The sequence below is a fragment of the Anguilla rostrata genome, chromosome 16 (genome assembly GCF_018555375.3).
Source record: "Anguilla rostrata isolate EN2019 chromosome 16, ASM1855537v3, whole genome shotgun sequence".
NCBI lineage: Eukaryota > Metazoa > Chordata > Actinopteri > Anguilliformes > Anguillidae > Anguilla > Anguilla rostrata.
Genome location: NC_057948.1, coordinates 15,218,650 through 15,235,368, shown reverse-complemented (window position 1 = coordinate 15,235,368; position 16,719 = coordinate 15,218,650). Strand labels below are relative to the sequence as shown.

General features: G+C 40.4%; 1 protein-coding gene across 2 annotated transcripts in view; it reads right to left on the bottom strand.

Moving 5' to 3' along the window:
• The window catches only part of LOC135241945 (neural-cadherin-like), a 131,580-nt gene that overhangs the window by 31,898 nt on the left and 82,963 nt on the right, over window positions 1–16,719 (bottom strand). For both annotated transcript variants that reach the window (XM_064312744.1, XM_064312745.1), the window contains exons 18-22: window positions 12,287–13,901; window positions 11,713–11,806; window positions 9,111–9,295; window positions 5,290–5,516; window positions 1,492–1,769 (exon numbers count right to left, since the gene is read on the bottom strand). In XM_064312744.1, the coding sequence (XP_064168814.1) occupies window positions 1,492–1,769; window positions 5,290–5,516; window positions 9,111–9,295; window positions 11,713–11,806; window positions 12,287–13,901 (2,399 nt within the window). The remainder of the gene's footprint in view (window positions 1–1,491; window positions 1,770–5,289; window positions 5,517–9,110; window positions 9,296–11,712; window positions 11,807–12,286; window positions 13,902–16,719) is intronic.

Below are 16,719 nucleotides of genomic sequence, written 5' to 3'. Positions count from 1 at the left end.
TCAATGTCATGGCACATGAAAAAAGGATGAGAGAGGCACTGTGCTAACTGTGTACCCCATAGCTTCACAGATTCACTTCCCTTTAATCAGCTGGAGAGATGTGCGTTCCTCTCAGAAACAGCACAGGGGAAAACTATATTACCGAGTGCGGGGTCAACATTACACCAAAGGCAAAGACAAGAAGTGAGGTGGTGGGTTTCTTAAACTCCATCCAATTACATGATGAATCAGAATAAGAAGACAGTGCAAAACCGTGCCAATAGATTCAGCCTCCCTTCTCTTCTTCCCCGAACGAGTCATTAAGTGGGCAACAGAGCTAGCATATCTGAGAGGGCTCTGCATGTACTGTACTATTTGGTGGCAAATCAATTTACCCAGTGGATAAGGGAACAATATAGGAAAAAAATAGAATTAATTACAAAAACATCCTTGAGGAAGCTTTTCTTTTGTCATTTATGAAGGGTGTCTTGCAGGTAAAAAAAATTAGATTTACATAGACACTTTAAAATTAATGTGTGAATTTCTGTCACATGCCAACTACGTAAAGTCCTGAACACTATCATCATGCTATGGCCACATTAAATTTTCCTAAACACATAAAAAGAATCATTTAGATTCTGGCTTTTAGTTCCATTTACACAAATATGGAAAAAAACTATTATCACTGTCACTTGCTTACTCAGAATGGGTAAAGAGCAATTCCGGTCTCTCCTGATTATACATAATTTAATTTGTACCTATTTAGCATTACATTCTCCTGTTTTTTTTTTTGTTTTTTTTAACACCATTTACACTTTTATATCCCAGTCTTCTGTCCATTTAGAGAAGTGAACTACCACTGGATATGTGCAAATGTGCTCAAGGACACAATACCATTGCTCACCCAGCACTTGAACCCATCACATTCAAGGCCAAAAAGGAACAAGGGCAACCTTCACACGGATGTGCTCTTTCTGTATACACAGTAAGGGTAAGACACCAATCTTAACATGTAACTTCTGTACACTCCTAATCCAGTGGTTTGCAATACTGAGGAGCCCTGAGGTCTGATGGGTTTAGTTGTTACTGACCATTAAATTTATAATTAAAGCAGCTGATTAAAGTTATCACAGCTCACGTGATTCACTAAGCCTGGTGTGATTGCTGACTTGAAGATGGAAGAAAAAAAAAAAGAAAACAGTTGACCCCAAAGCTCTCCAGGTACAGGGTTGCACACCCTTTTCCTAAACTCTGTTGCTGGCTCACCAGTGACAAGATTCTTCCCCATCTTTCACATTCATATGATCACTGACTCTATCCAAACAAGTTCTACCAACCTAGTATTGCAGGGGAGGCTAGTGTGTTGTCCCCAGAGGTAAAGAACCCCACTGTCATTAGGGTAAGACACTGATACACACCTGTACCTGCTTTCAAAATGTTAAGGCAATGATGCTTATCTGCACCTGCTCTGCCTGTGGATAATGGTAAGACAGGGACCCTGAGGTCTCTCACCTGTATCCACTCTGGCTGTCAATGCAGGTTCCACCATTGTAGCAGGGGTTTCTGGGATAGGAAGCACAGGTCTGGTGCACATGGTCTCTTCCCGAGCAGCTGCACACAGGAGCGTCCATCACCGTCACCGACACCAGAGACATGCTCCCAGAATCCACCACAGTAGGCGTGTCACTGATGGTCAGGTGGTTAGAACAGCCACTGCTGTTCCCGCAGTCCATGTCCACACACTCGTCAATGTGCACCTGGCTGATGTTAACCTGGAGAAATGACTGAAGCTGAGGGAGAGAGAAAGGAAGAGAGAAGGGGTTGAGGAAGGGGGAGAGTGCAGGAGGGACACAGAGACAAGGATAGTGGGACAGAGGGATGTGGGAAGGGTGAGGAAAAAGGCAGAGAAGAGAGAGGGGAGGGGCAGAGGGTAGAGAGTGAAAAATAGGAAATAAATAGAGGGGGATGAAAAAAACATGAGAGGAGGGAGAGAGGGAGAAATTATCAAGCAGCATGTTGAATGCTAAGTAAAGGCATGGTGCAGGAGCAGTCTTCATTACAAACAGGATTTCTCTAGGGCCCTCAGCACAGAAGGAAACATACATGGAAAACCTTTGCGTGCACATAGAGATACAGAGAGGCTGCCCCACCCCCCCCACCACAAAGACAGACAGACAAATAGAGTAAGTGGGTGTGAGAGAGAAATGATAGTTCAGTACAGCCACTTGCTAATCATGTTTTCATTGCACATCATATACAACTTGTGGAGTTTCATCAACAGCCTTTCCTTAGTTATCCACGTACAGCCAAATGTGCATTTAATTGGTCCAAATTTTATGCTAATTTCACTGTCACTTGCATGAATTCATCTCTTGTCCACTGTGTACCCACTATGAGAAAGCAGCTGTCACAAGGAGAATGCATTCCAGCATGTCAGACAAAACACAACATTCACAGGTAACAGCTTTATTGAGAATTTCACTTCAAAGCCGCTGGCAGCTTGAGTCACGCGTAGGAAGTATAGAGCAGCTCTATCTGAATCTAGACTTGAAACGTTTTTCAAAAAGTGTCAGTTTTTATTCATGATTTACTCAGTCTCCAAAATGTGTTCACGTCTGTGTAGGTCCGCAGGTGGCCAGGGTGGTGCCCACAGGAAGCCGTGTCGCTGTTGCATGTGACAGCTGGCCAAGAGCAGGAGCAGCGCCACCAGAGACAGATCCTCCATTGTTAATCGTTCATCTCATCAGGCTGAATGTTGCGCTAGTGTTTGTTGTTTCACAAGCATCTGTTGTGTCAGCTACGTAGCATGTACTAGCACCCAGGGCTGTTTTATTACCATTATGATTCAATGGAGTTCTGTTGACAATGTTAATGTATTATTACAGTTCTGAGCTTTGTAATGAATATTTGCACGTGCATATTTCTCAAGAATAACTCCACAGAACCCCAAATGTTATGAAAAGCTTTCAACAAATGCAGGCCAGTTCAGGAATGTAACAGGACTACACAGATAGAAAAGTACTGCATATTTCCACAAGTCTTTCATACAGTGGGGGGGGGCTCAATATGAAGACACAGCGGCCTACAGTCAAAAGTCCTATTAGTGTAATGGTGCTTGTATGAGTGGGACCACAATGGATTCATGCAATTGATGACACTAATAATGAAAATCATCTCTTTTTTTAAGCGAGAGAGAGAGAGAGAGAGAGAGAGAGAGGTTTCCCCTGTGATGAGTGTATGAAAAGTATGAAAAGTACAAGTAGTTGGAGTCTTTTCAAGTGTGAAGAGATGATTCCACAAGGAGAGACTTGTGTCTAAATCAGCTCCTGGCTTCTGTCTCCTTAAACTGTACAAATTACCTAACCAAAAAAATAGAATAAAATAGTGGAACTATTAGGCTTGAGAAACACATCTTGTTGGGGGCAGAATTTCTCACACGAAGGCAACACATAGTTTCAGTCTGCTGTGCTTTGTGTGAAATCACAATGTCTGCCACCAGCTCTCTAAATGGTGGCAGGGAATATCTCCCTTGCCAGCTCTAGGGTGAGATGTGCACAGAGGGGAATCTCTGAAAGAGCAACACTGCAACTACACAGCAGTGGCATAATTGCAACAGAAGGATACAGACTAAAACTGCAGTTGCTTATTTTTTGTGGTTCTTGGAAGGATCATTTTTCCCCAGACTGAGAAACCGATTAAATTCTTCCACAATATGCAGACATGCTTCTTCTGCCCCTTACATCAGCGAACAGCAACACCCTTACACCACTGTTCTTCCCCCTCAACAACCAAGACTTCCCTGGGTAATCACTGGGCACCGTTCACTGAGGTGCTTCATGCGTTCATCCTTCTGGTGGACTGTGTGCGAGTAGGTTTTATTTTTCTTTCCTGTTTCACAGCAGGAAGAGGGAGGGGCTCTGGGGATGTTCAAAGCTGAAATGTGAGGAAGGGAGGGAGGGAGGAATGGGCAGGAGTGACTGGCAGGGTGGAGGGCACTGCATGATCCATTATTCACAGAAGGGTGCTGCTCAAACTTTGGAGCACCAGGGGCTTGTGCTCTCTCTTTCTCTGAACTAAAAGCACATGCCCTACTTCCCCCCACACAAAACACATTAGCCACAAAATGAAACCACACATCTGGAAATGCATATGGGTGGCTGAATGCATTTTTTATTACCGTTTATATATATATATATATATATATATATATATATATTGTACCTCCACTACTCTGAGGTACATTATAATTAATTATAGTGAACCGTAGAACAGATGGCTAATTACAGCCTCACTGCTTTGCAATTCCAGCTCTGATGTCACTTTTACTCGTACAGTGAATAGCTTAGAATAAATACATGAAAATCTGAGTTTAATTTCAGCAATGAAATTGTTATATCTTGTGTGCCTTTAATGAGGTGCTAACAATCACAGCAGGTCTGGCTTAAACATTACTAGTGAATCCCTAGGGATTCCTGGTCGGCATTTCGCATCTACATTTCCCAGTGTAAACTATTTTATTATACATGGTAGGCTACAGATATAATTTTTTTCTGAAAATAATTTTTCATACTGTGTGCGCACAGATCTTCAATCTTAAAAAATAAAATCATACATATTTGAGTATGATAAGACATGCTATGGTAACAGCATGTGTTAGATTGACACACATTAAGGCTGTTTAGGTAATTACATTAAAGTTTTCATTTCCAAATAGAGATGCACCTGGAGCACTGTCTGGCAATTATGGACGTGTGTAGCGCTCCACCTCACTGTCTGAGGCAATTCCTCTGTTGAGATCTTGTCGTCCTGCTCACCTTCTGACATTTTGCAGGTGCTAATGAGACTGACCTTTTCTTCCCCATTTCCTTACATTAATGAAATAAGTTGAGAAGACTGGAGTTGCATGTTTTTTGTTGACAATTTCTAATGGATTCTGTACAGACAATCTATCAAGATTAGCTGTAGAATGTGGAGAGAGAGAGGGAGAGAGAGAAACAGAGACAGAAACAAAGAGAGAGAGAGAGGAACAGAGACTGAGACAAATACAGAGAGAGAGACAGAGACAGAACGAATGGGTGGGAGAAGTTGGCTTTATTAATGCTTGGAATTCTAATGGAGTGAAAGTAGTCAACATGCTATTGCCACAGCAGGGAACTATTCCCTTGTCAATTGTAATACGCAGTTCAACGCTTACAGATAAAAAGGGGAGTTTTTGGCACGCTGTGTGTGAGTGTGTGTGTGTGTGTGTGTGTGTGTGTGTGTGACAGAGAGACAGAGAGAAAGTAGCGGGAAAAAAAGTTTGGGAGGTACCTTCTGCTTGTGAGCAGCGAGGTATCCGTGTAGCTTCTCTGACCTCAGAAAGGGGGCGCTATGCATAGAGAACCTCACGTCCAGAGTCCTCTCCCGCACTTCCATCAGGCCAAAGATGTTGATGTTGTCAGAGCTGGTGGGCAGCATCTCGGAAAGAAAGTCTCTGAACATGTTGTATCGGCTCCGTGCATCGCCCTGGCGCTCGATAAACTCCTTGGCTGTGATATCTGGACAGGAAAATGCACAGATCCCGCAGCATTAAAGCAACGCCACATTTAATTAAATCTGTCTTTCATTTTCAAACCGATTTACTTCAAAGCACAAAGCTCGGAAAAAGAACAGTTGTGAAAATGAATAAGATATTAAGCCGCTTTTCAGGGGGAAGCCAAGCACCTGTGACTGAAATGTCTAGCAAGACCACAAAATTTATGAAACATTCACGTTTCATTTACAACAGTTTCATAACAAAAAAAAAAGTAGAACTGAGAGCTTTTTTCGATTCATACAGACAGGCGCCGTCAAACATTTTCACACTTTGTAATTATACAGGAAACTTTTTTCCTTTCACAAAGTGATTTCCATGACAATGGCCATTTCACAGTCACAGTCATGGCTGTGAATGTAGCCTCAGTGCTAAATTACAGTAGGATAAGGAAAGAAACTCAAGCCTTCTGCTTCAGTCTGCAGCATAGCAGTGCTGCCTGCGTGACAGAATGAAGGTAAAAGCACTTCTGTGGAAGAAAGCCGTTGAGAGCCATGGACACTTTTAATTGCCTCAATTTCCTTCAACACCAGATTAAAAGCTGTCATTCTCCCAGGGAGGAGTTATATATACAGCTTTGTGTTCGTTCTCTGCAGGTCGCCGAAAGACCTTGCTGTTAATAGCAGGTCTGAACTATCGGTGCTCTGTAATGGGGAAGCAAAGATAAAAAAACAGGCTTACAGATTTCACTTTTTTTTAAATTCTCTATTGATATCCCTTCTCTGACTCAATCGTTGTGTCTTTTGACTTTGGAACGAGTCTTCTTTATGTCTGTGGGAGGAGGCAGCCAGATCAAAACATGGGGAAAATTTGTCCAGCCATGTTGAAAAGAGAGGAATGAGAAAAATGGGCCTGTATTGGCAGCTCTGACCCCAGTGGCAAGTGAAAGGGGATCCAGTTACATTTAGCCTGTATCATGATCTGGTGCCTGAATCACACAGCCTAGGAATTCTTCTTTCCAGTGACCCACTTTGTGTCAATATTGTGATTGTAAGTACGACAGTAACTGGGACAAGCAGTAAATAAAAAAGCACATCTCCCCCCTATGCGGGTTTTCCATCCAGTGGAAGGGGGAGGCAGGCAGAAGGCCTTATTGCTCGAGAGTGACTCCTCTAGCTAACGGGACATCTGCAGCCTGTATGCTCCAGCTGCGCATAAAGCCGCTCGTCTCCAGCGGGCTGACTGGACATCTTTGCTGGACTGCGGCGCAGGAGCGCTACCTGGCATTCAGCATGCGCCGAAGGAGCACATGTGCTTGTCCTTGCTTTCCTGAACTGGCAAAGGTACTCACACTGTAATGAGCAGGGTCTACGCATATGATTCACAAAGTTGTCAAAAAAAGAAGGAAGAAAAAAGAAGAACAGGGCCCTGTCATGCACAATAACCCACAGAGTGAGACTGAAGAATTGTCACAAGTCATACAGTATTCATCCAAGCACTAAGTGGAATCATTTTTCAATTTCTTTTTTATTGATCCCATAACCAGGACTTCTAAAAAATCTAATTGATGCTCAACCAACTGCAGAGTCCTTGAAGCAACAGTAACGAGATTTTAAAGACTTCATATATTGACTCAAGTAGATGATTCAAGGGCAAAGGCTGCGGACTATACGTTTCACCTCTCAATCAATTTCAAAAGTTAAAAAAACCCTCTTCCTAATCTCTTTAATAGAATTTATAGACTAATATCATCTTACAGTTGTCTAAATTGGTTTTTAAATGTCAAGAAGGCCATCAATAGTATTATAATTTGAAATTTTCATAATTTTAAATATTCAGTGTGAACAATATGAAGTAGCTCCAAAAGCAAATTACCTTAAAATAATGTGGTTTAGGTTTAAATGACTGAAGTCTGGAAATGAAAAATGGGTTTATAAATCCAAGGTATAAAGTGATTGTCCACCCTAGTTTTTTAAATCAATCAAATTTTATTTATATAGCGCATTTCATACAATTGCAACTCAGTGTGCTTTATAAAAAAAATAAATAAAAGAATCAGGGCATTAAGGAAGAAAAAATAAAAAGATGAAGACCAAAAGCAATAAAAAAGCAATTGTACAGAGCGCTGAAACTATAAAATTACTACATCAATTCAAATCGAGAGGTTGGTTTTAAAATATAACCAGACAAATCTGTAATTTGTAAACAACAAATCCGCAATTTGCCAGCAATACATATTGCATTTATCCTTCCATGAAGGATCAGCTTGAGTGCCGATCAGGACGGCACCTGAGTTATATTTAGACCACCGAATCAAAATGACTCTACAGACCACCAAGCTAATGCCGAGCTCTACAGACTACCGAGTGAACAGACTACCAAATGTTCTATAGACTACTGAGCTAACCAGCTCTAGTCCTAGGTCACAATTGAAAGCAAATAATTCAGACAAACGAGTCTCGCTTTGAGTCTACTCTCACTCATCCTTATCTGTTTTAGAATCTCGGTGGAACCTCACATTACTGGTGCAAACTGATACAGAATAACCATAAAATCATAGTAAAATAAAATAAATCAGATAAGTTAGAAGTCTCTTACAAAATAAGAGTCTCAGTAAAATAAGAGTAAAAAGAATTGAGTAGGGGTGTTACAAGTTTAGTTTTGTAGCTTGATGCAAACTTGATTGACAATGTGTCAACTACCCCGTTTAGCATTAAAGTAAAGTAGTAAGAACAAAATGAATGGCTCTAATGAGTATGAAATTGTGTTAACAGCAGCAAAGAACCACAGGTTCGGAAAACAAAAAAGAAGTGCCACTTAATCAGGCGTTGGGGTGAGGTGAAAGTGCTAGACAACATCGATGTTTACATCTCAAACTCAAGCACCTTTAATGCCACTCACACTCACAACCACAAAGAAAATGGCAAGTAGCACTGAAAACACAAGATAATTCAAAAAACATCCACTTAGTGCTGAGAGTAATCTAATGCATAATACATTTTTGGTAGCTACACTAAAAAATCAGCAATTGCCGACTTTCGAGCAAGCTATATGAAACTTATAATGCCAGATAAGTATAAAGCAAATTGCAATCCAATTACGTTTGTGACTGTAAGTAATCTTTAAATTTGAATCCAAATACAGATTTCAGCAAAAATTTGCCTTGTTCCATTATGAATACCAATCAGAAATTCATGGTGCTGTCTGATGTGAAGCATGCAGAATGCCTGGAGAGACATAATCTGGTGGTCCATATTTCCTGGGATCATTATTATAGTGAGTGAACAACATTATTTATTGGTTTCCAGTGCTGATTTTTCCCAAGGAAACCAGAACAAATTAAACTGGAAAATCTTGGGATAGCATTGCTGTATTTAATTCCCACTTTAATTACATGCAAGAATATAAAAACAATGCACCTGTAACATATGTAATGTGAAGGATATACCTCACTTTGCAGTCAAGAAGCATGTCCTATAGCAGACTAAATCTGAGGGACAGAGCCTCACGGCAGTGTGAAGGGACTATTTTCAGATGTAGATCCCTTTGTGTGACTAAATGCTACAGTTCAACACATAATCAGAGGTCCCTCTGAATGTGGGGGGTGGGACCAAAGTACCTGCTAGGCGAAGTGAGCCAGAGTTGTAGATGTCGTCATCAAGCAGCTCCTGAACGTGCACGGTGACACTGGACACGACGTCTGGCCAAACACCGTCGGAAACATGCACCTTGAACTTGTAGTTTCCTGGTGGTGTGTTTTCCTTGATGATCAGAAAACCTGTCCTTTTATTTAGAATGAAGTAGCTGTGAGTAAGTAGAGAGAAAATATTGAAATTATGATTGCAACAATTTACTATTTACAAAAAGTAAATTTCAGTTGCCTTTCTAGTTTAATACATTGCTTTTGCAAATGCTGTTTAAGAACAGTGGTGTGAATGGTGTAATACAAAACTGGTTTCCAAAGCTCCCAGTGAGCTACAGCTGCGGATATTTGCAATAGTGTTGATGTGTTGAGAACATCTGTTCATCTATGCACATTAAAGCGAGGGAATTACTTTCCTAATAATTAATAAATCAGTTCTTTAAGTAAATAAATGCCACTTACCTGTTTATAGATAGCACTTGCCTTTAATGGCTTTATGCTTAATCACTTTGCTATTCATATTATGTTGAGGGCAATTCCAGCGTTACTCATGTTACATGTACTGTGAGTGGGTATTGCACTCATTTGTTGTACTACTCAGTGAACTGATGGAACATCCTTATTTTTGTACTTTAGCAACCTTTGACCACTGCTAAGGTCTGCATATGAAAATACAAGAAAACTTTGTCGGTTATTGTGTGGCAATAAGTTTTGTCTGTGTTATGCCAAAGTCACAGGGCATTTTTTCACCTAAGTTTGCTTTGGCAATCTTGTTGAACTATAGATGCCACAACAAAAGTGATGCATTTTATTTTAAACTGTATTTACTAACTTTACAACAGCACCAAACTATTGACGTAAGATAAAAAATAGTTGTATTCATGGGCAGACAACCAAAAAACGTCATGCTACTCACATTACGTTAGTCACCTTACATGTTAATTGATATTATTAACTAGAAAACAATCCAAGTTTTGTTGAATCAGATTGATATGAGGCACAGCTCTCAGTATGCCTTGATTATATGCATTCTTAAGAAGTGTTTATCTTCTATTTGTAAGTCATTGCTTCCTATCTTAAATGATTATCTGCTACTGATAGCGCCCCTGATCAAAGGGGCCAGACATTCCGGATTTAAATCTGATGATCCTAAAATCATTTCTAATAACAGACTAATCTCTATTCTAACATGTCTTTCTAAGGTCTTAGAAAAAATTATGTATAATAGGCTAGCTGAATACTGAGAATACAATCTTTTATATCCTTGTCAATTTGGATTTAGAGAAAAACATTCCACTGCATTTGGTCCAATGAATGGATAAGTTATCTAAGACTTTAGAGCTTTAGACAACAATTAATTCACAATTGGTATAATCATTTATTTATCTAAAGCCTTTGATAGAGTATATCAAAATACCTGCCATTTGTACCTAGGAATAAACATGGAATAGTTCTCAGCAAAGATGTTTAATCATCTGACTATGTGTCTACTATGTAAGTAGAGTAAGCTATACAAAATTCTTAAGTGTGTTCATCAATGAAAAACTTAATTGGAAAAATACACATAGCTTTTATTTCTACCAAAATTGCCAAGAATATTGATGTCATCAGCAAAATTAGACATGTCTTACCAAGAAAATACCATATATCTCCTTATACCCCTTCCTCTCCTATTGGAATATTGTCTGGACCAGTACCAACAAGACTAACCTCTTTTTACATTACAGAAACAGTTTGTTAGAATATCTACCTTCTCTGATCCACTGGCCAGCTCTTTACATATATTCCAAAATTGGGGAATTTTCATTATTTATAATCTTAATGTACTTCAAATTTGTATATTTGTTTTTCAACACTAAATTAATCTTCTACCAATATGTTTTAGTAATCTACTCCTGCCTAACAACAGTGCACAGTTATCCCAGCAGGGCTTCTTCTGATCTCCACACTCCTTTTTAGGACTGCTCAAGGTCAGTTCTAAGTGAGCTATTGAGGGACATGTCTTTTGAATACTCTACCTAACCATTCATGAAAAAAAAAAACTGTTCATCAATGACTGCATAAGAAATAATTAAAAATATCTTCTCGGACAGACCAATATTCAGCAGATTCTATAAACATTCTGTATGAGTGAATTCTTATTTGTTTTTTCTTTTTCTCACATTTGGTTTATTGCTGATTCTTTTTCAATTATTGAGTTTAATGATGTTCTCTATTGGGGAGGTATTTGCATGAACCCTCTGTGAATGCTTTACTTGTGTTAAAGAAGACATTTATTCAAATTTCTGAGTGTTTTGTTAAGTTTCTATGGAATCGTCAGGAGCACAGACTACCGAAATTGGCCTTTGGGTTTCAAGTTTTGTGACACTTGTGAGAGAGAAAGACAGAGTAAAGTAGATGTTGATGCTGGTGCAAACCTTGAGAGGTAGTTCAAGGGCTTATCTTAAACAGGCTGTCAGCTTTAGTCATCTCTTGGCTGCCTTTCAGGTGAAGAACAGAAGCACTGCTGGGCCCCTGAAATATTCCAAAGTTCTGAACCTCTCCCAAGAGTGCCATTCCAAAGAAAAAAAACTCTTACTTGGGCACATGTCCTGCGAAGGCATACGTTTTATTGTCCCAGTCATCTGGGTCTGGAGCATAAACCTTGCCCAGGACTGCTGTTGGCATCCTTCCTGTTGAGGGAGAAAAGGGGTATTGATTCTCTTTTGTGAGGTGTTGGATCAAGGTGTTAAGCCTCTTTATTATTTCCTCCCATCCCAGTTTAGAGTAGCAAGTCTTTTTCACAAGTTTTATGTCCTGCAAGAACTAATAACTGTTTCACCACACATCAGAGACCAGAGGGCAGAGAATCGCTTTCTGGAGATCTTTTAAGGGTTGAGAAAAACATTATCACATCACAGAAAAAAGAGCATTCGGACAAAAAGGCTGAATGTGTTTCCGAGATTTATGCTCCACCACTCACACCTCAACACATTCAACAATGAGTAGCCCTGTACATCCATTAAATAAAAACTGCAACTTCATTCTCAACTGGAAATGAGAGTGGTTTTACAAAGAGGAAATGAATTTTAAAAAAGTGAACAAATGGCTTACAGACTATTGCAACACACAGATGAGCTATTCAAGGGCAAGGCGATAGGACACAACCTCACCTCTGTGGCTGTTGATGTAAATATCCTTGTCCCCAGCCTGGTGGGCGTGGTCATTCTCATCGCCAATAGTGATGGTCAGAGTGTTGGTGACACTTTTGGAGGGGTGGCCACTGTCCTTTGTGATGATGGGCAGATAGAACTCCTTATGCTTTTCACGGTCAAAGGTGCGCAGAGCAGTGATGGTAGCTGTGTTATTTCCATTGTCCTGTAGGAAAAAACTGCCTCCATCATAGTACTCTGGGGGCAAGGTGAAGGTGAAGGGAGGCCCGTTCTCTGCAGAGTCTCGATCCACCACATGCAACAGCGTGGAAGTCTGGTTGAGATGTACGATCTGCGGACCCGGAACATTCTCCCACACTACAGGCATGTAGGCCATTTCAAACTCTGGCCCATTGTCATTGACATCCAGCAAACTCAGCTGAACCGTGACACTCCCTGTTTGCGCCGGACTCCCGCTATCTGTTGCCAAGATGACTAAGTAATGCTGTGCCATTCTTTCTCTGTCCAATGGTCTTGCCACGCGGATCACTCCAGTCTGGTCCACTGAAAATTGATTGTATGGGTCGGATTCTGAATAGATGCTGTACGTGATTTCCTGGTTCAGACCAGAATCTGAGTCACTGGCAACCACCTTAGCGATGCTGGTGTCTACGGGGACATCTTCAGGCAACGGTGTAAGGGCATAGAAGTGTGGGATGAAAACTGGTGCATGGTCATTGTAATCTTCCACCTCAATGACACAATGGATCATGCTGAAATAGTCTAGGTCCTCAACCTTTATGGTGAGATTGAACCATTGTTCACTGGACTTCTCATAATCCAGCCTCTTCTTTAGCTGAAGTGTCCCACGCTGCTCCTGCCTGTGACTTACCATGTAAAACTTCTGGTCCTGGTCTCCTCCTACTATGCTGAAAGTCAGCTGAGCATTCTCCCCAACGTCTTCGTCTGTGGCCGAGAGCTCCAGGACGGCTGAGTTTACCTCACTGATCTCTGAGATACGGGCACCACAAGCATTCTCAGTGAACCGGGGGGCATGGTCATTGACATCTGTAACCTGGATAGTGGCAGTACCTGTGCCTGTCATGCCCCCTCCATCCTTAGCCTCCACCACCAGAAGGTACTTCTCCACCTTCTCCCGGTCCAAGTTGCCTACTGCCACATAGATCGTGCCAGTGTTAGGGTTGATGCTGAACAAGTCAGTACTGGCACTATTTCGAGCATTCCCGACAACCCTGTAGGTGAGCACGGCGTTTTGACCCACAGTAGTGTCATCCATGTCGGAGGCAGTCATCTCCATGACTGAGGTGTCGGGGGATGAGTTCTCAGGGACATTGCCATTGCAGTTATCAGGCATGCAGATGAAGACAGGCCCATTGTCATTGATATCCCACACGTTGATTATGACATCAGTGAAGCCAGTTAGCCCCTCCCCCGCCTCATCAGTGGCCAGCACCACAAACCTCCAAACTGCCCGCTCCTCGCGGTTCAAGGTCTTCTGGGCGTATATCTTCCCCGTCACTTCATCAATGATGAATTCACTCTCAGCTCCCTGACCATGGAGAGAATACCTCAGGGCCTCCTGGTTGGCATCTTTATCTGGGTCAGTTGCTGTTACCTAGGAGATCAAACAGAATGTATCTGGTGTTTTTTGCAGCAGTCTTAACTTTTCTAATCGATTGCAGTGCTGTTTAATTATTCAAAACCTCTGACTTCGAGCCAGTGTTTGGAGTTCTTCACACCTATACAAAGAAACTCAAAAAGAAAATATGAAAGACATATTACCAGAGACATTTTGTTTCTTACACATTTAATATTTAGAAGTTCAACATTTTCATAGTACAAGTATAAATACATGGCAGGATTCAGTGGAGGTGTAATTCTTAAGGTGTAATGTGACGCCAGCATTTTACTCTCACATTATGACTAACCAGAGTCAAAACTATTACACAAATGTTTTAAAAACTTGCTGATTCATAAATAAATCTTTTTCTTTGGCTTTGTTGTAGAAGCAAATGTATCAGCAGTGAAGACATATGTGCCCCATATATGGTAAATGTTGAGGGCTAACATAGTAGGATACAATTATTACATTTGTTTCTGTAGTGTAAAGGCTGGGAACTATAACCAAAATGATCAAAACTATAGTTGTTCACTAGCAGCCACCCAAGAGAAAGTTGTATTATTGTAATCAATAATGTCAATCAACACACATGCATGCTTTCTGCTGATACAAACAGTGTGCAGTAATGACAGACATGTCTCATTAGTGGTGCGTTTTAAAAGTCACTCTCAGAGTGACCCAAACCACGATTATTGTTGCCGGTCATTTTTATAGTTAATATCATACGTCATATACTTTCATTAATTCCAACTGGAAGAATGTAATTTAACCTTTGGTATTGGTATTTGTATCATTATCGTTCCCAGTGGAGATGTGCATAGCACATTTAGCTTAAGGTATAATACTTTATAAATAATGCATACATCACCTTAATTCTGGGTGTTCTGCAGGGTGGTATTTGTTCATTAATTGTCCAAAAACAAAGTGTTTACAGTATCTAACATAACTGGGGATATGTTGCTTAGAGACTAAGTCAGAGCAGACGAAGAAACAGAAGACCATATAAATGGCAGACGCTTAGAAATATGTAGGTTCTATATGGAACACAATACGCACAGTTAATAGAGCCTAAAATATTAAAGTGCAGTGCAATTTGCACTGACTGCATGGGGGTAAAATGTATTTTATTTGCCAAGAATACAACCTGAAATCTTGGGCACAAAATAACGAATGCCATTGGTAACAAAGCATCACGAACAATACAGTGAAAATAAATGTACTTCTAGTTAAGCTGGCAAAAATAAAACCAAATGGAAATGAAGTTGAATAGAATGTTGTTGGGTTTTTTTATTGCTGCCGAGCAAGCCATTAGATTTAAGATCAAAAATTCAAAATCAAACGGCTTGCTCTGCTGCAGCCATTAAAAAAAGGGATCAAAAAAAGCCGACAACATTTTGTTCAAATGAATTCCCATTTGGTTTTCTTTTTGGCAGCCTAACTTGAAGTACATTTATTTTACAGGATTGCTCTAAATGCTTCATTACCAATGACATTCACGGTTTTGTTTCAGTGCAGGATTGCAGTATTCATTGCAGGCTGTAATATGACCATTGTAGTAATGCATTTAGACAGCTACACTGGCACATTCCGATTAACTGTTGCATGAACAGCCAATACAGAGAGGGTAAGGTTATCACTGAAAATGCTACCAAGAAATGTACTGCATATTAAAAATATCTTCTAGTACTGTTAAAGAAAACATTCTTTGCAAAAAAATAGTTTTAGATTGCTCATTTAATAATGATGAAATTCAAGCTAAGATCTACAGTGCCATGAAAGTATTTGTCCCCTTCCAAATTTCTTCAATTACATAGTTCACACTGAATGATGTCAGATCTTTACATGAACAAAATGTAATATTAGACAAAAACACTTTAAAAATTATTTCATTTATTTAAAGAAAAAAGTTCTCAAACACCGATATCACCCATGTGAAAAAGTAATTGCCCCCTTAATTACTCAGTCTAAAAAAATGTAATGATAATTAGATTCAGTTGATTGAACAAAGCCAGGCTTAATTGCAGTCAGCCCTGTTGAATCTACACCACACTCATACTGAACCTTACCATCAGAGTGAGGTAGCCACCACAAAGTTTCTACAAGCACACTATGCCACAATCAAAGGAAATTCCAGAAGAGAAGAGAAAAAAATTGTTGAAATATATTAGTTTGTAAAGGGTTCCAAAGCCATTTCTAAGGCCCTGGTACTCCACTGAACCACAGTGAGGGCCATTATCTCTAAATGGAGAACACTTGGAACAGTGGTGAATCTTCCCAGGAGTGGCTGACTGAAATTTCTCCTAGGGCAAAGTAACAACTCATCCAGGAAGTCACAAACAATCCCAGAACAACATCCAAAGAACTGCAGGCCTATCTTGCCTCAGCTAAGTTTATGACTGCACATTGAGAAAGAGCCTGGGAAAAAATGAGATCCATGGGAGAGTAGCAAGGTTGAAAAAAAAGTGAGACTTTAACCTGAGTTGGATGATACTGTAGTTCAGATGCTAGTGTTTCTCTGCCCCCAGTGTCCTCGCTGTAGGACAATTTGTCGCAGTGCAGAAGAAACATAGTTGTCGGCCTAGAGCTGCTGAGCACCACCAAACTCGCGTTTCTAACCATTATTCCCCACTCACTAACACACCTACTGAGAAAGCCCTGACCATAAGTGATAGTACTCTGAGAAATGTGAGATTAGAGACACCAGCTACCATAGTGCAGTGTATGCCTGGTGCCAGAGCTACCGACGTTGAGGCTAATTTAATAGTGCTGGCTAAAAGAAAACGTAAATACTCTAGAATTGTTATTCACATCG